We start from the raw sequence: 22,956 nt of genomic DNA, 5'->3' as shown, positions 1-22,956 counted from the left end.
GTCTTTAAAATTTTCTAAAAACTAAAAAATAAAGTTCTATCTTAAATTATAATGATAAACTTTATAAAAGCCTATTGTTATTGTGTTCTTTTTAACGACGGACTTTTATATTATTATCAAATATTGTGTTACACTGAAGAAAAAAACAAAACGTGCTACTGATGTGATCAAGATAATAAAAATGTTTTTAAATTTGAACTCTAATCCATTTTAGAAAATTATACCTTCTATTTTATAAACACTCTGTTCTTCATCAAGTAGAGTACTTTCAGGAGATTTTGTTTCGTATCCTTCCACAGTGTAAGTTGATATGTTTCCATGTTCGTTCTTTATTACACCGATTTTCTCGGGATCTACAACGATTTATCAAAATTAAGAATATAACTGTTCATTCACCAGATGTCGAAGTATGTGTGCAATGAATAAATCAGTCACCTTAAGTTAGTCGCTTTGGGTCATTGACTTAAAAAAAAAAGATTTTTGAACTTGAAATTTACTTTACCTGTTTTTCTTCTCATGAAACATCTTCTAAATAATTCTTGTGTTTCATTTTTCCATTTTAGAAAAACTACAACAACAAATCCACAGATAACTGAAAAGAAATAAGAATAAGACATCATTAATTTTGTTAACATATGACAAAGGAGTTTGCAATTTTTAAGGCAATTATTTAAATATTGGAAATTAATTGAAAGTAACACTTGATACATATATAATTTCGTGCATGCGAAATGCTATTCTTAATTTACACGAAACAGGACCATAAGAAATGCTCGAACCAAATCAGTGTTAAAAAGCTAATGATGTGTTATACCTAAATAGGTGAAGATAAGTTGTTAAACTAATGTAAGAACCGTAGCATTGACTTCTGAATTGATCAACCTTTTTTGGAGGTTCGCTTAGTTTTGTACAAATAACAGCTACTTTTAATATAATAGTTTGCCGTTAAACATTATGTCAAGCGACGTGAATTCAAACAACGATGTCGATGGTTTCCCTATTTATTTATTTTTGCATTTTGAGTCCATGTTCTGTCATCAAAATTCTTTCCTACTATGTGTTTTTTTACTTGAATTTATTTCATTACCTTGGATTGCATGACCCAAAATTGATAAGAAATTAAACAATGCATATTCCGCATGCACGATATATTCAGACATAGTTGAAGTGCTGGTGTCAAGAATTGTACCTGTTAGTATTGAGTGCTAAAAAGACTGGACAGACGGACGGACCGACAAACCCGTTTTTTCAATGTCCCCCGCAACGCGTTACGAGGGGACAAAACGAAAAAACATTGAGGATTAAAAGGGTATATATGTAAGCCTGTTCTGTATTTTAGGAACATTAACAATTTTTAAATTTATAATGGAAATAATAAATACTTTACTACACTATACTACCTTATATACTTACTAATTATACAACATATGATAAAAACAATAAACTTGTCCCTCTGTTTGGAAGCTGAAAAAAAAGTTATTATAGAAAGTTGCTACTGTTTATTAAAAATAAAGCAACAACACATGTTTTTCGTCTATGCTAATACCAAACAGGTGAAAAATAGCAGAACTAATGAATGAATGGCGATATCTTTTGATAATCAGAGAGCCAGCAACTTCTAAACGCTTATATATGTCGACAAAGATGTCATAAAATTATACTTACCAAACCCCTCACTCTTGAATAGGCAAACTTATAGATATATTGTATATGTTCACTTTGGTATCGTGTAAATATAAACATATAACAAATGCATGTCACATTTAAGAAATCATATACAGAAAACTTATTATGTAAAATACGACCCTCATATTCTGAGATTAAATGAAATAGTGTACTACGTTAGAAGATTATGTTTAATTTCGGGTCATATCTTTGCTCACTTTGGGAATTCCATTTAATCCTTTGACTGCGGATCTTATGTTTGAAAACAATATCTGTAGCATTATGTACTTTCTATGCAAGTTCGTTGGATTATATATAGAGATTAATACATGGCCTTTTCCATATCAGCCCGGGTATCATCCCGAGACGTAGTCGAGGTTCTGATATGGGTCGATGGATGATACGCGGGCCAATATGGAAAAGGCCATTTATTAATCTCTTTATCATATACTTTCGAAAATAAAGAAGATTAACACCGTAAGCTGGTATGGATTTTCTTCCCGGGTCGAAACGTCATTGCGCTGATACGGGGTTATCAGACCGGGTGTGCAAATACAGCTTGTTTTCTTCCGGTCGTTACACATATGCAAAAAGCATTGTATTAGGCATGAAGTATATGATAAATATATATTTAGAAGGATACGAAACACTTAATCGGCTATCCTAAAGTTAATATATAAAGTCTGAACGTTTTTGCGCATTCTAAAGATTGAGTTAACTACTCTAAGATCTTACTTGATTTATTTAACCACGTGCTATTCTTCCCCATTCTGACTTCTGTTGTTTCATTCAAGGTTACGTAATATCTACAATTATATATATATTAACAATAACGACATTGGAATCTAACGTCAATATTTGCACATTACATCACTTATTTGAATATGCATCACTTACTGTTAGGCTTGCAGAACTTATTTTGTCTTCTGAACTGTTTGGCGTTAAGTGGTATTGTTGCCTAGGAACAATCTAATATTCTATCAAGATGTCGATTGAACAATGTATGAAACCGTTGAAAAAATTGCTATGGTTGACGTTCCGAGAAGTTCGTATATGTATAACGACAAACTTTCCCCCCAATACCATAGAAGGCAACTCATTTTTGTCGAGCCTTCGACTTAAGTCTTAACTTGGACAGAAGCTTGTTTATGATCATAAGATAGTATCCAGAAGTAAATTTTGTGAAAATAAAATTCCATTTTTTCCGTATTTTAATTATAAATGGACTTAGTTTTTCTGCAGGAAAACATTACAATCACTCTGTGGTTAAAGTTTTTTAAAATTTTAATTACTTTCTTAACCTATCCTTGATCTCTACCAAACTTGGACAGAAGCTTGTTTATGATCATTAGATAGTATCCAGAAGTAAATTTTGTAAAAAGAAAATTCCATTTTTTCCGTATTTTACCTATAAATGGACTAAGTTTTTCTGCCTGAAAACATAACATTCACTCTGTGGTTATACATTTTAAAATTTTAATAACTTTCTTAAACAATCCTTGGTTTGTACCAAACTTGGGCAGAAGCTTGTTTATGATCATTAAATAGTATCCAGAAGTAAATTTTGTAAAACGAGATTTTTTTTCCGTATTTTACTTTAAATGGACTTAGATTTTCTGCCATGAAACAACACACTCGCACTATGGTTAATTTTTTTTAAATTATGATAACTTTCTTATACTATATCAAACTTGGACAGAAGCTTGTTTATGATCAAAATCTAGTATCTTCAAGGAAATTTTGTGAATATTTTGTACCTGTGTATCTGTATTTTACTTATAATAAATGGACTTAGTTTGTCTTCAAATTAACATTACATTGTATATCCATATAGTTAAAGTTTTTAAAACATTTATTAGATTCATCCTGGATTTTTTCCAAACTTGGACAGAAGCTTCTTTCACAATCAAAAGATAGTATCAAGCGGAATATTTTTATTTATTTTTTCCCTCATTTTTGTTGAGCCTGCGATTTAGAGCAAAAGTAGGAGAGACACTGGTTTCCGCGGAACCCTTACAATTTTTTTGTTTAAATTTTATTCAGTTTATCTAGTCAATGAGGTTAAGATAGTCAACTGTGCAAGTTCTTAACATTAAGTGGTATCTTTGATCGTGAATTTTCTTACAAATAAAATAACTTGAGTATATCACTAAAATGATAACAAAAAAAACGCTTGCCTAAAGTCTAGTGACAACTAAGTTTATTGAAATATGAAAGTTCATTACACTGCTTTGAGTTAAGTAAACTGCATGTATTTAGGAAATAATCTTACTTGTGTATATCTTTACATTTTGATTTTCCCAGGTTCTCATTGTGAGTGCAAATATAATCTGAAATTAAAGGAAACATTGCATTCAAGAATACGTCAAGCACCCGTAAAACACATTTCATTCAGTCAAATTTGTACCAACGACTTGACATATATATATATAAAATGTTTAGTTCATTGAAACCCCAGAGGATCGGCAATTTTATTCAGGTGATTTAGAAACCAAAAAATTGGTTTCAAGTGAACAACATATAGGTAAAGACAAGGTATGACATGTAAGAATTATTTTTCAAAGGGCGACTGGGAAATAGAAGTTAAGTCACAAGTTGGCTTCTTTCGACCGGCCGTTTAATATTTGAAAAAAAGTAGGACGTTCGTTTGATTGTGCTGGATGTTTAAATGCGCAGCCACGTCCGGTCAGCAGTGCCTCATGTTGACCATGCAATGCTCATTTCATCATTAGAAAAATTGCAGCAACTCTTTAAAGGGTCCGTAGGTTGCAATGCGAAAGTTCTGTTCCTATCCTATTTACCCTCATTTTCCAGCGGCAGTACTCATTCCCCGTCTTTCATCCCGAATGGCCTCAATATTACAGGACATACCTATTGATTTTTTTGTTAAGTTGTTCTCGTCCTGAACACATGCATGATATATTTGTCACTGGACGTTAAGTAAACAACAATCAACCAAAAGCTGCTAAATATTCTGAAAATAACTAATTCAGGGGCAGCAACACAACAACAGGTTGCCTGATTCGTCTGAAAATTTCAGGGCAGATAGATCTTAACCTGATCAACAATTTTATTCTATCAGATTTGCTCTAAACGTTTTGGTTTCAAAGATATAAGCCAAAATATACATTTTACCCCTATGTTCTATTTTTAGCCATGACGGCCATCTTGGTTGGATGGCCAGGTCACCGGACACATTTTTTAAACTAGATACCCCAAGGATGATTGTGGCTAAGTTTGGTTAAATATGGCCCAGTAGTTTCTGATATTCATATGATGAAGACATGATCTTTCAATCAGATTAATTGAGGTCTGCAGCTGACATGTCAGTAACTGCTAGAAGTCTGTTGTTATTTATGTATTATTGTCATTTTGATATAAAAAAAAAATGTTTCATGCTGACATCAGACTCGGACTTCTCTTTAACCGAGTTTTACTGTGCGTATGGTTGTGCGTTTGTTTTTCTACATTGGCTAGAGGTATAATGGGAGGGTTGACATCTCAAAAACATGTTTAACCTCGTCGCAATTTTGCGCCTGTCCCAAGCCTCTGGCCTTTGTAAGTCTTGTATGAATTTTAGTGTCTCTTGTATAATTTGGAGTTTAGTATGACGTCCATTATCACTGAAGTAGTAAAGATATTTGGTTTGGGTCCAACTGAGGGATGCCTCCGGGTGCAGGAGTTTCTAGCAACATTGAAGACCCATTGGTGGCCATCGGCTGTTGACTGACCTATGGTTGGGTTGGTGTCGCTTTGACATATTCCCCTTTTCCATTCTCAATTTTATATGACAAGAAATTACGTCACGTATAAAATTCAACCTCTACGGCGAAGTGATATCCAATTAAATCTACCAATTTAACACACACGATTAACCAGGCGCTATTATATATATAACATTTAATTCAAATTGAATACATGATTTTATTTGGGAATTATAAAATCGTAACAACAGGATATGATATAGATTTTTTTATAAACTAAATGTTTTTAAATTGATTTGCTAATACTACTTAAAGAATCTTCAAAACTACATCTGTGAAACTTAGTCAACTTTTTTCATGATAAAAGACGAAATTGAATCGTTCTTTATATCGCAAGGTAGTATTTAACCTGTTCAAAATATATGTAGTAAGCCATAATTAGGTATTGTTACTATAGACTGTAAGCTATCTTTTGATCTTTTGATCTTTAAACTTTATTTTTTTATAGCGTTTCATTTAATTTTACCATTGCATAATTTCACATTATCAATATTTTCTACATGCTTTTCGAAACCATTGTATATCTTGTGTCAAATTAAATGTTTCTTCTTATAAACAAATTAAAAGTTAAATACCTGCTGCCAGTGTTTGGTTTACTGGACATGATTTAATATAACAGGAACAGTCTTCTTCTGTTGGAATACAAAAGCATACATTTCTTGGAGTTTTAATAAATGCATAATTCTTTTCATGATTACATCGACATCTTCTATCTTCCTTTGATGAACTTTTTTCTTGCAGAATTTGTCCTTCTTCACTGCAGTTTGATTTAGCATAGTAACAGTCGGTCATGCTTTCATTAGTAAAGAATTTAAATGGCTGGAAACGGTCAGACTTACATTTTCCTCTGCTAAAGTCTCCAACATAAATCCGCTTACTTCCTGTAACACAAAAAGGACAACGAATTAAACAAATTCCTATCTTCATAGTTATTATAATTTAGTTTAATAAAAAAAAAAACTGTTTATATGGACAATTAGAATTTAACTTCGCCGCATGATAGTATACCTTGGATGTGTAGATAGGGTTTACAGGACAAAGAGTGGATCAAACATAATAAAGAATATAGTATACGGGGGTATTCAAATACAATGTATATTTTTTTTTAAGAATAACTGCATAACTGCAAATATTAATGATCTATCAGTGGCGGATCTGGAATTTTTTTTATAAAAAAGGGGGCGCTCCAGCCATGCTTCGGTGTTTCCCTATTAAACAACCATTTTTCCCACAAAAGGGAAAGGGGGTGGGGGCTCCCCCGGATTCGTCTATGGTTAGGTAAAATATATTGATTACAGAAAAGAACAATGTCAAGTAACCGTTATCAGTTAAATACAGTAACCCCCTTTTTTAAATAAAGAATAATGAGCTAGACATTAATACAGATATGAAGTACCCATCCATACCCTCTACTAGTCTATATATGTAAGTGTTCGTTCTAGTAAGAAACCTTGTCAAAGGTTGTCTTACATCATATTCATACCATATTTTGCTGTTCGGATAATTCAATGTTGACGCCATACCTCATTGTTACTGTCAAGTTAAATCACACATCGAACCGCTGAATTATAGACAGATATAATCCATCGGTAGCAGTCTAGTGTAGTTGCATGTAGACTAGTTCTTATAGTTGTGTGATGTAATGGAGTTGCTGCATCATTTATATGTATCTTGAAAGTGACATTTAACAAGTTCATGAAAATCAAATGGAAAATAATAGAGCAGGTCGGCACGTAATGATGATTGACGTATGGGTTCGTATTTATTAACAGCAAAGCAGCTTCTTTTAAAACAAAATAACGAAATGCATGTTCCCCATAAAGATTCCAATGGGGAAAAACGAACTACGCGGTATGGATTTTCTTCATTGTTGAAAGAAGGATGGTCACCTATAGTTGTTAACTTCTTTTTTTTTACAAGCGTCGAAAAATATTTGCTTGTTTTATCGTCTTTACAAATTCGATACACCTAGGAACATTATATATTGACAATCAGATTAATTTCCCGTAAAATATAGTGTTCCAAGATACACATAAACATTAAAGCGACCCCAAAACTTCTTCTTTAAAATATTAGGTAATATTCGTATTCGCTATTGAAAATGTACCTTTTCTATCCCAGTCTGGTCCATTACAACCCTCAACATACTTCAAGTCTACGTTATTGTATAAGCAAAAGTAGTTCGAGGTACTGTTGCACTCTACTTCCGCCCGAAATTTCCAACTGGCTTCCGAAGGACATTTAAAGTTGTAAAAGTATGCATCTGATATTAACATCTGCAAATAATAAAACATTCAAACTGGTATACATCATTTTAAATGAGTATCAAATGTATATATATGAGTACCGATATGTTTATACATATACATATTGATTTTGTAGTCAGTAAATCTATACTAATTATCTCTATACAGATATTTTAGCACTGAAAGTGTATCACAAGGTCAATATTTTTTTTATGTTGATACATACATGTATAAAAGATATTTCTTACAAAAACAAAAAGTAATACTTAAAATTCTAAACTAATGAATTTTACAGAATTATAAACATATCACACTATGTATATTTGATTGATAAGTTAAAAAAAACCTTTAGATTTATTACTGATGCATAGACTGGGGTGTATAAACATAATAGCCTAGGTGAGGTCGTTCGGTTGTGCGGATGTAGAAATACATGCACGTCAGAATAGAGAAATGTTGCCCACATCCAACATGTCCAGCATACCGTCATTTCCAATTGAAAGTCAACCGCCAAGATGGTCTCGTGGTGTATAGGAATGATGAGTCAAGGTAGATGAAAATAAGAAGATGTGGTATGAATTAAACAAAAGACAACTATCCGCTATTAACCAAATGGAATACGTGTCTTCATGTGGACTGTTACTTTGTTAACTAGTCACATTTAAATATATCTGATATACAAAATATTGACTTTATAAAAGAAAAATATAAAATGGATAAACACACGAAAGAGATTTTACAAGAAAACTGTAAAAAGCTGTTCTTTGAAAAATTAAATTCTTTAACAGAAAATAATAAATTATTTATCTATTATAATAGTAAATTTAAAACGAAATATGAAACTGAGCCTTATTTACTTAAAGAGAATAACTTTGAAATAAGGAAAAAAAATACTAAATTAAGGGTGAGTGACCATATTTTGGAAATTGAAAGGGTAGATACAAAAATATAAAAAGGGAAGAACGTTTATGTCAACATTGTTGTCTAAATAAAACAGATGATGAAGAGCATTTTTTATTTACATGTACAAAATATAAAGATATGAGATTTGAATTTTTGCAGAAAGTTAGAAATATCTATTCTGATATAGATAACATGGATAATTTGGATAAATTGGTTTGTGTCTTTCTTGTCCGCCAATTATGCAGTATGCTGCTTCATTTGTTAAAAGTCATGGGCACTGAAAGGTTGGACTCAACAACTGCATGATAGATACATATATGTATATAATGTTTTGTTCTTTTGTTGTTTTTTTCTGTATGATGTACTGTAAAATTATTATGTTGATTTATGTATGCCTTCAACCCATATGGGTACAAATGTGCATTCATATTCAATATAGTAAAATTTAGACTTCATGTGTCGGTCTTGTACAAAGTGGGGTCCATATTCATATCGTACTAGCATGTTATCTTCCTGAATATGCGTATACATTTGCCGCTGTACGGTAAATCAGCCATCCATACACAAGTCTAGTCAAATGACAGTCTGAATTTACCGTTCATTTTATCGATTGATCTACCTTTCAGAAACTATTTAATTATTCTATAAACTAGCTACCAGTAACTGCGAGTATTATCATATCTCTAATTCGTGTCTGTTTGTTGTAGGGATGTATGAGTACCGTGCCACGTGTACTCTATGTTTTTGTTAGATGTTTTACTATTTATATCAACTGATGAGTTAAGAATTTTTAAACTTATTTCCGTAGTGTGTTCTAATGTTATATTGTCACACCACTGGTTTAGGGGGAGGCGCCTTCAAACTATTTTTAACCCCGCCACATCCTGCATGTTCCTGCCCCAAGTCATACCACATCGTTATCTTTTTATTAACCACAATCTACCAACCAATCAACTATCACATCAATATTAGATAGTAACTGATAATTTAAGACTTACTTGGAATACTAAGAACAACCTGACGAAAGTCAGAACTGAAATTGTGTCTGTTATTTCTGTCATTTAAACATCTTCAGTGGAAATCTGTTACAATAAAAAGATAAAAAAAAAACCATTCAATTTGGTATTTAATTATTCACATATTTATTTAAGAGCATTAAAAGACGAAAACAAAAGAGGCGAATTTAGAGGGGGGCACATGGGGGCCCGGGCCCCCTTTTCTGGGTTGATTATATAGGGAATCACTGAAGTATAACCGGAGCGGGTCCCCTCTTAGGCAGTCAGTGGGCCCCCACTTATCAAAATTTCTGGATCCGCCACTGATTTAAACAAGTTACGCAGTAATTAAAAACATCAACACAAACAAAAGAAGAAGAGAGACACACACGCATACTAATTCAATATCATAAGAGAGAGAAAGAGTCCGTTATCATGTTATCATTAATCCAATTAAGAAATGGGATGAACCTAAAAAAGTTTTAAAGGTTTTGAACACTTTCCGACTTTTCCGCAGTATTTCAATCTACTATGACTTTGATTTTATTGTTATAAAACATTTGTGTATAATCTAAATATTGCATACCGTTGTTTTTTTTTATATTTACTAGTGTTGTTTCCGTTAAAACAGTGGTACGGATTATTTTCCTGTCTTTTAAAATACTTGACCTCAATTACAGATTTTGCATCATTATCAAATGCACAATATCTCCCGTTTGTTATCCACAAAATAAAAAAAATAAAATAAAAAAGGTTAAACCAGAGTATGGCCGTGTTTACATTGAGATAGTTTAAAGCAGGGATTGACTACACACCGTCAGTAGTCAATGTAAACGTAGGCCTTGTGTTCTTTTGTGGGTTAAGTTTACGTTACAATTTATATAAAAGAACTTTGATTCTGTTATAAATATTTTAAAGAATTGAGTTATTTACCTTTTTATATGACAAAAACTTACCTTAAATTATGAAACAGCAAAGCAGTCGTTAGCTTTCTAGAAAGCTCAAACTTGTACTGTTAGTTCCAGTCAAGAATGTCTAATTCATAGGTGACTGTGGAATATAAATATGGTCACTTAGGTCTCCTAATGACTAACCTTAACACACTTGAGTGTGGCGTTTGTTTGGCTGTGCAGCATGTACAAGTACGCAGTAATGTGCGATCATAAAGAAACATAAAATCCGATGCTAAAAAATCTGCTAGATAAAATCCGTTGAGGGATCGGTAGGTGGTCTGTTGCAAGTCATTTTTTCCTGTCCTGTAATTTTCCAATGGTGGTCAAAAATTGCCCCGATCTTCATCTCGGACGACTTTTATTTCAGAACCTACCTGTATGTATTGTGAAGTCGACATGTACTTGTCCTGAATATGCATGAAATATTCACCACTGGACGTAGAGCAACCAAAAATAATCAATAACTCATTTTGTAATTTTTGTGTGGCCTATCATTACGATATTTTACCCTTGAATAAAAATCACAAACTTCTCCAAATCGATTTTCTTAAAGGTACCTACTATTCACCTTCAAGGGACATTAACCCATTTGTTTTATTTTTAGAATCACTAAATATATATATTACATCAACTAGATGCCAGACCCTTTTTAATTTTCAAAATCCATTTCTTAATCCCCTTGTTGATAACGTTTTTGGTTGGCTACATGTATTTCAGCTAGAAGTGCACTGGAGTACTGTCGCAGGAGTCCCTTATCACAACCTGGGCTGTTACAGTTGTAAACTTTGAACAAAAGGCGTTGAACTTCTCTTTAAATTTAAATTCGGCGCTCCAACTTTAAAAAACAACTCATTAATTTGATTGAGCTTGTTGTGCATCCAATTTAAGAAAAAGAAATCAGCATGGTTTATATTTCTGAAATCTCGCTACATTGTATACCCTCCATTAATTACAATAATGAAGTACTTATTCAATTCATTAAGTGCAGTTGAAGATTTGACATTGTTTAGTTTTGTTATCTCCCTTTATTGTTATGATTCAGTTCATTGTTAAATCATATATGTATGTTCAAATGTATGAGCTTGTTATCAGTAGCGGATTCAGAGAAGGGGTTCCGGGAGTTGAACCCCCTCCATAGTTGACAAACAATGCATATGAAATGATAAAAAAATGGAACCCCCCTTTTTATTCTGGGTTCGGTCCTTGTTTTAAAAATGGCTTGATCCGCCGCTGGTTAGTGTGGGGCTGTCGTTCATGTCGGTAGAATTTGTCTTTCGTAAATTGTATTATTTATAAGATTGTTCGTATTTTTTAAAATTTTTTTTTACATTTTTCATGCCGCCCAATCTCTTGAAGGCAATACAGTAACATATATATAATTGCCTATATCCACGTCACGTGAACTCTGGTATACTGGTCTAATTGGTAATCAAACCACAAGTATCTGCTTATTACAATTTAAAGAAGACTATAAATGGACTGTCCCTTTGAATCTTCATTATTGACGAACTTGTTTGTTTATTTTATAAATATGTGTGTGTAGCAAAGCTAAATCGAAAGTTATAATATGAACTTAGTTATAGACATTACTTACATTTTATTTACGTTGATTATTAACAAATCCAAACAATCCTTGATTTTTTATTAAGAAATTATAAAGGTATTCTTTTTGAATCGCTTATCAATATAATGTTGTTCTTCAAACAAAATGGCGACACCGACATATATTTCTATAAATAATTTTACAAAGGTCAATTCTGTTTTTTTAAATGATTTAGTCATTTAAATGTAATTGATAAATAAACTTGTAAGCTTTAAATGCATATTTTTTTCTTCTATCTATTAACCAAAATGTGTTTGTTGTCATACCTGTATGATTGTTTTTTTTTAATATGTTTTAGGTTACAGTTGATTAATAAAACACTAGAAGGGAAGAAAATGAGTTTAAATTGTAAGAAATAAAGACTCCATAAATAATGAAATAGAAACGTGATACGCAACGTTTTTTTGTTGTTTTTCTGTCTGAACTTTAAGGGGTAAACTTTGAATGAAAGGCGTTCTTTTTAAATTTACGTTTGGCGCTCCAACTAAAAAAAAAAAACTTTGATTGAGTTGGTTGTGCACATAATTTGAGAAAAAAGAATCAGCATGATTTTCATTTCTGATATCTGCCCTCCATTAATTACAATAGAGAAGTACTTATTCAATTCTTTTAGTGCAGTGGAAGATTTGACATTGTTTAGTTTTGTTATCTCTTTTTGTCATGTTTTAGTCCATTGTTAAATTATATATGTATGTTCATATAAATTTATGAGCCTGTAATCAGTAGAGGATTCAAAGGAGGAATTACGGGATTTGGAACCCTTTTTGTTGACGATCAATGCATTTGAATGGAGACCAATAGCTGAAACCCCCTTTTTATTTAGGGAGGGGTCCTCGCTTTAGATATGGCTTGATCCGACCCTGGTTAATCTGAATTTTTTTTTGGTTCATGTCAGTAAAATTTGTTTTTCGTAACTGTATTGTTATGTATAAGGTTGTAATTTTTTTATTTTCGTATAAACATTTTTCATGCCGGCCGAAGTCTTGTTGGAACCAGTACGGTGACATATAATTGCTTATATACATGTCATGTAAACTCTGGTATACTTGTCTAATTAGTAATCCAACCACATGCATCTCCTTATTTTAATTTTAAGATTACTATAATTTGACTGCTCATTTGACGCTTCATTATTGACGAATTTGTTTGTTTGTTTTATAAATATGTATGTGTAGCAAAGCTAAATCGAAAGTTAAAATATGAACTTAGTTAGAGACATTACTTACATTTTATTTACGTTGTTTATTAACAAATCCAAACAATCCTTGATATTTGATTAAGAAATTATAAAGGTATTCTTTATAATCGTTTATCAATATAAATGTTGTCCTGGACAAAAAAATGGCGATACTGAAATTATAAATAGTATTGCCAAGGTCAAGTTTGTACTTTAAATAGTCTAGACTATACAGATATAAGTCATTTAAATATTGTTAAATAAACTTGTCTATATAAGCCTAAAATACACATTTTATCATCAACCCATTCAAACATGTGTTTTTTGACATATATATATATATATGATTGCTTTTTTTATACCCTATTTATTATGCCCAGTTTATGGGCATTAGGCTACAATCATTTTCTTAACTTGAGAGGGATGGGGGTGGGGGATTTTTTTTTGAAAAAAATAATTTAATGGCCTAGCTAAAAGAAAAAAAAAGGTTTTGCACTGTTGCTGAAAAAATAATTATGCTGTCACCTGCTTGAAAAAAAAATTGTGCACTGCTGAATTTGAGAATAATGAAACTAACAACAGTTGAGACAGTGAAACAGCAGATTATAAACATCTGTCCAGGGTATATATAGATTACCCTAAGATTTCTATTTAAATGCCTTATTACTTTTTGTATTTTCCTGTTATAGTGTTTGATCCAACAATATTTAAAAGCATTCCAAATCTCCCGCATGTATGCTACTACATTAAGACATACTTAAAACTGCAACTATTATAAACATGCAATGGTCCTTTAATAACAGGGATATATATGGTATCATAAGTAGTCTTTTAAAGGCCCTGATTGTGTATGGCACAGACTTGTATACCGGTAGTATTTTCCTTTGTATCATTCTGTATCATTCTTTATACCTCGTTTTTCAATGGAATGTCAATTATCATAGTTGGAAACAGTGGATGTTTATAATTTGAAACTACTAACTTTTTGCCATTTCATAGGGACTGTGATACCTATAAGACGGACTGTCACTAAGAGAATAGGTCGTGGTCATAATGTAGAAAGTGGGCGAAAAAAAAAAAACACAGAGACAACAGCCAATGCCAGGATATAGACAGAGCCATGCACTTCACCTTTTACATCAATTAAAAAATTAAAATAAATTTTATGTAAATTTTATGGTTATGAGACGAAAAAAAAAATGTGTTTCTGTTCCACATTATAGGAAAACAAAAATTACTTTCCTTCTCAAAAGAAAGAAAGAAAAATTATCGGACGAAGGTTCTGAAAAAATTTATGAACAAAATAAAAATCCAAGCCCTGCCCCCCCCCCCCTTCCCCCGATAAGAAAATAGTTGTTGCCTTATGTTTTCTGGTCTGTGCGTCTATTCGCCCGTACGTTTGTCCATTCGTCCGTCCGTCTGTCCATCTTAAGGTAAAAGTTCTTTTTAGTTATAGTTTTTTTCAGAGTAGTTTTTGATGAACATGATGAAGTTGAAGTCCTATATATCAAATTGAAACTTAGTACACCTGTTCCCTGTGATATGATCTTTTTAATTATAATGTCAAATTAGGGATTTTACCCCAAAATCACGGTCCACTGAACATAGAAAATGATAGTGCAGATGGAACATGCGTGTACTATTGACATATTTTTGTTAAACATACGTTACAATTAATTAAAATAAAACGCGCCTCATTTAGGGGCGAAAACTTAATATTTAGGAGTCTACATTGTGCGGAAATAATTACGATATAATGAAAAGAAACGTGATACACGACGTTTTTCTTTTACTTTTTATCAACCAGTCAAGCTGTTTTTACTAGTATTTAATTTGAAGTTCTAATTCAACATCAGAAGTAGCGTAGATATTGTAACCCTAATGGGTTTTAATATGTAAAGCTTATTACAGGACAATTCGACATTATTTTCAACCAACAATTTGGTTTCGGTAGAATATGATTGTAAATATCAGATGACAGAACAAAAAAAATATAATAACCTAGTAGTTGGCTTTCAAACATGTTTAATTAGTTATTACTTATTTTTACATCAAATCACTGTACATAATGCCATTGATTAAAATAAGCAATGCGCACTTTACTTATTTTGTTAAATATCAACATCAATATGTAGCAAAACTATACAGTCATGTAGTTCTAAGCTTTGATAGTTCTCGTATAATGCGTAAACTTGTGTATCATCGTATATTCAGTATTTTAAACTGCAATATTGATGTATTATGATTCATAAATAAAAAGAAACTTTTATAACATACAAGTTATGCAATGAGCATTGATGCATGACTCCTCGATTTTGTTTTTATGAACATTTTATTGCTTACGAAATAAGTCGCTTTCTGATTTAGTTTTGAATATATTATAATAGTCAAAGCTATTATCTTCACTTGATGTTTTATTGTTAACGTCTTTTGCGGAAAATGTTTTTATTTTCAACCAGTTGATATTCAAATTTTCGCACGATTTCGATTCACGTTCCCTTTTAATTGATAAACAATTCTGATAGACTGCATATCCAACGCCAATTGAGAAATTTTCGTATAATTTATATGGTTGCCGCAAACCGATCTCCTCTAGGTCCTTCGGATCCCGAAGTATATTCTCATTATTTCTAAGTGAACCTGATTGTTTATCGAACTCAGTACTCTCTGTTATGTTGTGTACTGTTGCTAATGTAAGATATTCTCGAATGCTTGGTGTTGACGTTTTAATCACGGACTGATATGGATTTAAGTAATCTTGTGTTGTTTCCCGGCTATCATCTCTAGACGATAATGTACTTTCACTATTATTTAAAGAACTACATATTACTTTGTTGACCAGGATTTTCATCTGATTAGCTGACAACGACTTGAAAATGATTTCATTGGTATCTGCATTTGGGCCTTCACCACTTCTGGAGCTGGTTGATCCGCTTATTACATCGAGGTAATCAGCCGACATTTGAATTTCCTTCAGCTGTTGTGTGTCAAGCATGTCTGCGTCATTGATAATGGCATACAAACGTTCTTCCATTTCGATATGATGACTGGTTGGAGTTGGCGAAGGATATTGTGATCGGGTGATAGCTGCGTCATCATTTGGGCCTTCACCACTTCCGGAGCTGTTTGATCCGCTTATTACATCGAGGTAATCAGTCGAAATTTGAATTTCCTTCAGCTGTTGTTCGTCAAGCATGTCTGCGTCATTGATAATGGCATACAAACGTTCTTCCATTTCGATATGATGACTGTTTGGAATTGGCGACGGGTTTTGTGATTGGGTGATAGTTGCTTTCATCTTGTGTTTGTAGAATATAAAGCATAAACATATTCCGAGAACCACCAATGTAACTGATAATATGTAGATTACAATTACCTTTCCTGACAACAATCCTGAAATGACAACATCAAACACTAAATATACTCAACATCAGTACCAAATGATATTCCAACATACTCTGATGGTTTTAGAAGAAAAAGTATAACAGCAGTATTGAACTTCTCGGTAACACAAAAAGGAGGAACACATCGATACAACAAGACGAAATAATCAAATTCTTATTGACAAAGGCAGATTTTCTTTGCATTAAAATGTCTTATGTTTTTATTTCCAGAAAACCAACAACTTAAATATTTAAGTATTACCGACTTCGAATTTGATAATTTCCATAACGTTTTAAATTATTTTTCTCGTGTTGGTTTTGGTGAAACTAGTATTCTGTTGACACACTTGAACTTGTCATTAACTTCAATTCTTAAAATGCAGACGTTTTTCATAGTTACAGATTTGTCATCAAATTGATACCGTATCATAACTTTTATATGGAAATATGAATCGCCTTTCTAAATGCAAAAACTGGATTTTTTACCGAAACATGATAACAAAATACATATTACCGTATAGCGGGTTATTTTCGCGGGTGCAAAATTTCGCGATTTTCATTGAATAAGGTATACGAAATATTTTGGCGGTTATTATTTTGGCGGATTCAACATTTTTAACATTACCTTTGCATGTACACTTTTAAATTGGCGGAATTTATTTTGGTGATTTTGTTCTATCCGCGAAAATAAGCGAAAATTTACACCCCGCGAAAATAACCCGCTATACGGTATCTAGGTTACCCACAGTGCATGTACATGTGCAACTAAATAGATGAAACAAAAATCAAAACTTTATAACAAGTTTTGTTTTCAGTATTATATTATTTTGCCTTGCATTCCGGTTGATTCATTTGTCAGAACTAACCATTCTTGATCTCTTTTGCAATTTTTATAATATACATTTTTTTTAGTGCAGATAAAACTGATAGCTGAATTAGTCGTTGTTTCTGAAAGCATGCAACGCAACAACATATAATAGGCACAGGAAAAAGAACTTTGAATTTGCAAAAGCATTTCAAAAGGTAGTTCCAAGTAGGATGATAAAAGCTTGTACCTTGAACGCTCTTTTCTGTGTTTTCATCGTAAATACTTTTTTTTTTTTTTAAATACTTGTATCTAATTCCTGTGGTAAAGTTGTACTATCTACAAATAACAACATTATTTTATTTCAAAGTACGAGTTAAAATTACTGTCTTAGTTCCAACCATTATTTGCGTTTCCTATGATCCGCGATATGAGAACAAGAAAAAAAAAACTACACATCAGTCGTCATTATAAGGTACACAACAATAACACTCTGTGATATTCCGTTTAAGTATTTACTTATATTATCTTGAATAGCTAGTTATTTATATATGTTATGTTCTTTTTCAGAAAGAGTTTTTCTACTAACGATAATATATATCAGAACCTTAGATCCTCATTATAGCATTCCTTAACATAGAACCACATCTACTACAAATCTAAGATGCCAAACTTACAAAAGAGGGACGAAAGATACTGTTGGTAATCACGCACAGAAGAGAACGTTCACGTAACGCGGCATTAATGTATATCCAACGTCGTTTACTTATGACGTTATCTTGTACTTTAGTCATCAATACAAATTCATACAGTTTAGACGTCTTTCTTATTACATATCTAGTTTTTATTAGTAAAGCCACTTTACGATAGATACCAAAGGGGCAGTCAAACTCATAAATCTAAAACAAACTGACAACGCCATGGCTAAAAAATGAAAAGACAAACAGACAAACAATAGTACACATGACACAACATAGAAAGCTAAAGAAAAAACAACAAGAACCCCACAAAAACTAGGGGTGATCTCAGGTGTTCCGGAATGGTAAACAAATCCTGCTTCACATGTGGCACCCGTCGTGTTGCTTATGTGATAACAAATTCGGTAAAAAGTTTCATTCGGAAGGTCACATTCATGACAGGGAAGTGAATGGATTGTAGTTACGACGTAAGGAACATATCCGATATCATTGTGAAACGGATATTCCATAACGGTCAACCAACTCGTGATGGCGTCCTTAAAATTTACGAAGGGATGATTTCAATTTCACCATTTGGAACTCTTGGTTTAATAGCTTCCTTGTGAGCAGCAACCCTCTATCAAGAAAATCATGATAGGAAATGCAATCACGGGAATATCGTATCAATTGGGAGATATATACCCCGTCTGCAGGTGCTGCTGGAATGTTGCTACTTAGAAATGGAAAGTTCACAATTGAAAAGCTGAAATCATCTCTTTTGTCATAAAGTTTTGTTTTCAACCGACCGTCATTCTTAATTTCTAGATGTTAGACAAGATATGAAGCCGACTTAACTGTATCTGTAGAATCCTTTATCTCTAGTTCGATGGGATAGATGCGTTCCACATAGTCACCAAATTTTGAATTATTTAGTGAAGGAACATCATCTATATAGCGGAAAGTAGGGTTAAAAGATATTGCTAACTTCTTATCTTTCTTACTAAGAAGTTCCTGAATGAAGTCAGCCTCATAATAATAAAGAAACAAGTCGGCAAGTAGAGGGGCACAATTTGTTCCCAAAAGCACATCTTCCGAACGTAACAAATATGTTGTCATTAAAAAAATCAAGCATCTAGATATTATCAGTTTCAGAGAAAATTTTGTTTGAACCAGAGTGATCCTTTACAATGAAGAATGTATCCCTCTCTAAGACAAGATACTTGTATCAACGTTGGCCATTCTTTTTTATGAAGCAAAGCAATAACAACTTTTTCAGTTTGTCTTTTAATTTGGAATGTGGAATACTTGTGTAAAGAGTAGAAAAGTCAAATGTTTTAGCAGTGACAAAAACCAAGAAACAATCCAAGAAAAACAATAGTATACAAATCACAACATAGAAAAAACACAAAAACTGTAAACAAAATACAACTTACTTCTCCTTAAAACACGATTCTTGCATTTTCAAAACGAAACAGAGCAGGACCAAATCTTCCAATTTGTGTTAAGGGTTTAAATGAGGAATACTAATATAAAGGATAGAAAAGTAAAATATGTTATTACTAGTACTACTGCTATAGATTTGAGAGCCTAACATCATAGGTTCTCAGCATATCTTTGGAGTTTTCTAGTACTTACATCTAATTCACATTTTCTTTAGAATATAAAGTTTTACAATCACTCTGAAGTTCGGTATTTATGGCAATTAACATTTATGTTACTGATATTCCTTACCCGATGTTGTTATCACTAAGGTGCCATTTTGTGAGGAAACATCAACACAACCTTCCACCTTGTCACATCTGGAATTAAATAAATCTACATGAAAAAACACATTTAATTTCAGCTCGTATTTATACAGCTGGTAGGCAGATTTAAATATGCATACATTTTAACAAATACTCTTAACTAATATAAGCGTATGAGTGTGTGTACTCAACACGAAGAGGTGTCTGTGCTTTCCTCATTGTTTAAGGCTCTACAGTGACCTATAGTTGTTAATTTATGTGTCATTTTGGTCTCTTGTGGGGATTGCTTCATTGACAATCATACCACATCTTCTTTTTTATAAATGTATCTGTAATGTATTTCACAAAATCTAATCAGAAAATAAATTAAAACATGTTCATGGGACAAATATGATAGTCCGCTTATGATAACGTTAAAAAGGAACATAACTCAAGAACAGTAATAGTGACACCACCAAAATTTGTAGGCGAAAGAACGAAAACGATTTGTAAAGGGGTAAATAAAGGCAACATAAGTATACCGCTGTTCAAAATTCATAAATAGATAGAAAAAAAAAAAAATCAAACTGAGAGAAACATATTAAATATAAGAGAACTACGACACAACAAAAACACATCACAAAAATGTAACACACACAGAAACAAACTATAATGTAACAATGGCCATTTTACTAACATTTTAAAACGATAATAATGAACGCATATAACTTCAACTTGATCTGTATTTAATGTTAATGAGCATTGTGTAAGGAAAACTACAGTTAGTGAACAGAAACCAATTTTGGGACGTACGTAGGTATAAACATACAGATATGCAGACATACAGACGGACAAAGGTAAAAAAGGACTCACAAAGGTCTCAGCAAATCATGAACACTTTAGTAAAACGTACGATATATTCTTATTGAAGCCTTGGAGTGTAATATCAATTGAACATTTTTCGAATGGTAATATGTCCAAAACAGTTATAAAACAACTTCTATTTTTTACTTAACATAAATTGTATATCTGGTAGATTCAATACTCAAAGTTTATGATTTTTCGTTAATCAATACTTGTTTGAATAGGGAAGATACCATTACAATTGTAATTATTGAAATGGTGGCTGGAATTCCAAATATTTCGAATAAATAGACCATCATATTGAACATCAATTCAAGATATCATTTAAAAAAAGAAAAATATCGGTTAAAAAAAGTTAATTTCACTGAGATGTGTTTTCTTGCACGAAAGTACAGTATGCTTAAATCTACTGGAACTTAAATAATAGGAAATCTAAAATACGCATGGTTTTGGGCCATCTTCAGGCATTGCAAATATAGTTGTATATTCAAATTATTGTAATATTTTCAAAATACACAGATTGGTCTATATTATTATATTGTAGATTTGATGTAGGACTCTTTGGAGAGATACTTTGCGCGAAACAAAGTTCAGGGGAAATTGGTTTTGCGTCTTTACACACAGTAGAAATAAATTAGAATACATTTGCTATATATTTAATTACGTTTGAAAAACTGAACAAGAGCACTCATATCCGCATCTTGCACCGTACATGTTGTTTGGACAGGGTCTGCAGTTTTTTCCGGTTGCTGATGTATATCCTTAAATCCCAAAACATTTAACTTAATTTTTCACATGTATTGTCTATCAATAATCTGATTATATAATATCCTCTTAGTATCTCCGGCATCTTCTTAAACAAATTAAATTAAAAACATATCAGTATAATACCTTTTTGTATATTTTTTTTAAATCTTGTTGGTGTCACCTCTTATTCTTGTACTTGTCTGCCTATTCTTATACTTGTCAATATTTTAAATAAAATTACGGTAAACGACATGACAAATATTCAAAACGTGTCTTTCGTAAACAACTCGCTTGTTTGATTTTGTTTTGATTTTGTCTTTACTTTTCTAGAAATATGTGTATGAATAAAATTGAGTTCATTAAACCATCATCAAATTAAATGTGTGTTTTTTTATGTCCATGTTTAATTGCTTGTATAATATCTTTTTCCTTAGAGAACAAACTTCGGGTAGCTTATAGACTAAGTTTACAAGTACTATAGAGTTCACCACGTTTACACATAAATATAAAATTGACTTACCAATGCAATCATTATCCTTTGCTTCGTAATCAGCACAACATACTGTTTTTATTTCATCTCTACAATGTATCAAACAATCTTTACATAATTCTAGACACCTTATATAAACACGAGCCCATTATATTTTGATCAAAAGGCAACCAATGAAAAAAAATCAGAATATCTGTTTAAAAAATTGTATATTTTACACGTTTTACTATGACAATTTCCATCGTTAATGTCTAGGTGTGAGAACCCCGGTTTACCGATTAATATTTTTTCAACAGTCAATATAAAAAAGAAGATGTAATATGATTTTAAATGAGAAACTCTTCCCAAAGATCATAAAATTAAAAACTATAGATCACCTTACAGCAACCGATAACGAATAATGCCCATACCGCCAGTCAGTTATACAATTCACGAAATAACAAATGTGAAACAATTCAACGAGATAAATCTCGGCCTTATAAATATACCAACAAATGAGCGAAAAACAAATATATAACACTGTGACAGCAAAATAAACCGAAACCCACTGAATTACTGGTTCCTGACTTGCGATAGGCACAAACATACAAAAATGTGGCGGTGGTAGACATGTTAGCTGGATCCAACCTTCCCCAACCCTTTCCTTAACTGGCTACAGTTTTGTAATAGTACAACATGAGAACGAACTATGAAATCTGTTAATAAAGGCTAAAGCCTCAGTCATCAATAAGGTTTTGAATTCTTCTAAAGCACTAGACAAAGTGCGTTTGACTCCTGTCTTACTTGATATGTTGACTGTCTGAGATCAGTGGTTACCTCCAAATACTGTTTTTTCCAACAAAATTTGGTCCACATGAATAGCCAAGAGTGCTAAAACAGCACGATCGAAACAGTAAGAAAACATGTTTGTATTTCGCACAACATTAGCTTTAAAATGTACTCTTTTCTGTCTAAACATAC

At 32.2% G+C, this 22,956-nt stretch overlaps 1 protein-coding gene across 7 annotated transcripts in view; it reads right to left on the bottom strand.

Moving 5' to 3' along the window:
* LOC139495260 (uncharacterized) overlaps positions 1-13,508 on the bottom strand; it is a 33,393-nt gene extending 19,885 nt beyond the window's left edge. For 2 of the 7 annotated variants that reach the window (XM_071283531.1, XM_071283535.1), the window contains exons 1-10: positions 13,356-13,508; positions 10,530-10,623; positions 9,577-9,660; positions 7,537-7,705; positions 6,005-6,310; positions 3,938-3,995; positions 2,401-2,471; positions 1,414-1,464; positions 503-592; positions 225-353 (exon numbers count right to left, since the gene is read on the bottom strand). In XM_071283531.1, coding sequence (XP_071139632.1) covers positions 225-353; positions 503-592; positions 1,414-1,464; positions 2,401-2,471; positions 3,938-3,995; positions 6,005-6,310; positions 7,537-7,705; positions 9,577-9,639 — 937 coding nt within the window. In that variant the 5' untranslated portion in view covers positions 9,640-9,660; positions 10,530-10,623; positions 13,356-13,508. Of the gene's footprint in view, positions 1-224; positions 354-502; positions 593-1,413; positions 1,465-2,400; positions 2,472-3,937; positions 3,996-6,004; positions 6,311-7,536; positions 7,706-9,576; positions 9,661-10,529; positions 10,624-12,120; positions 12,277-13,355 lie in introns of those variants that run through there. The other 5 variants (XM_071283529.1, XM_071283533.1, XM_071283532.1 and 2 more) reach the window with 4 other exon arrangements.
* Positions 13,509-22,956: the final 9,448 nt, after the last annotated feature.

The sequence above is a fragment of the Mytilus edulis genome, chromosome 11 (genome assembly GCF_963676685.1).
Source record: "Mytilus edulis chromosome 11, xbMytEdul2.2, whole genome shotgun sequence".
Classification (NCBI taxonomy): Eukaryota; Metazoa; Mollusca; class Bivalvia; order Mytilida; family Mytilidae; genus Mytilus; species Mytilus edulis.
Note: the sequence above shows the minus strand (reverse complement) of the source record. Positions and strands in the feature narration are given on the sequence as shown.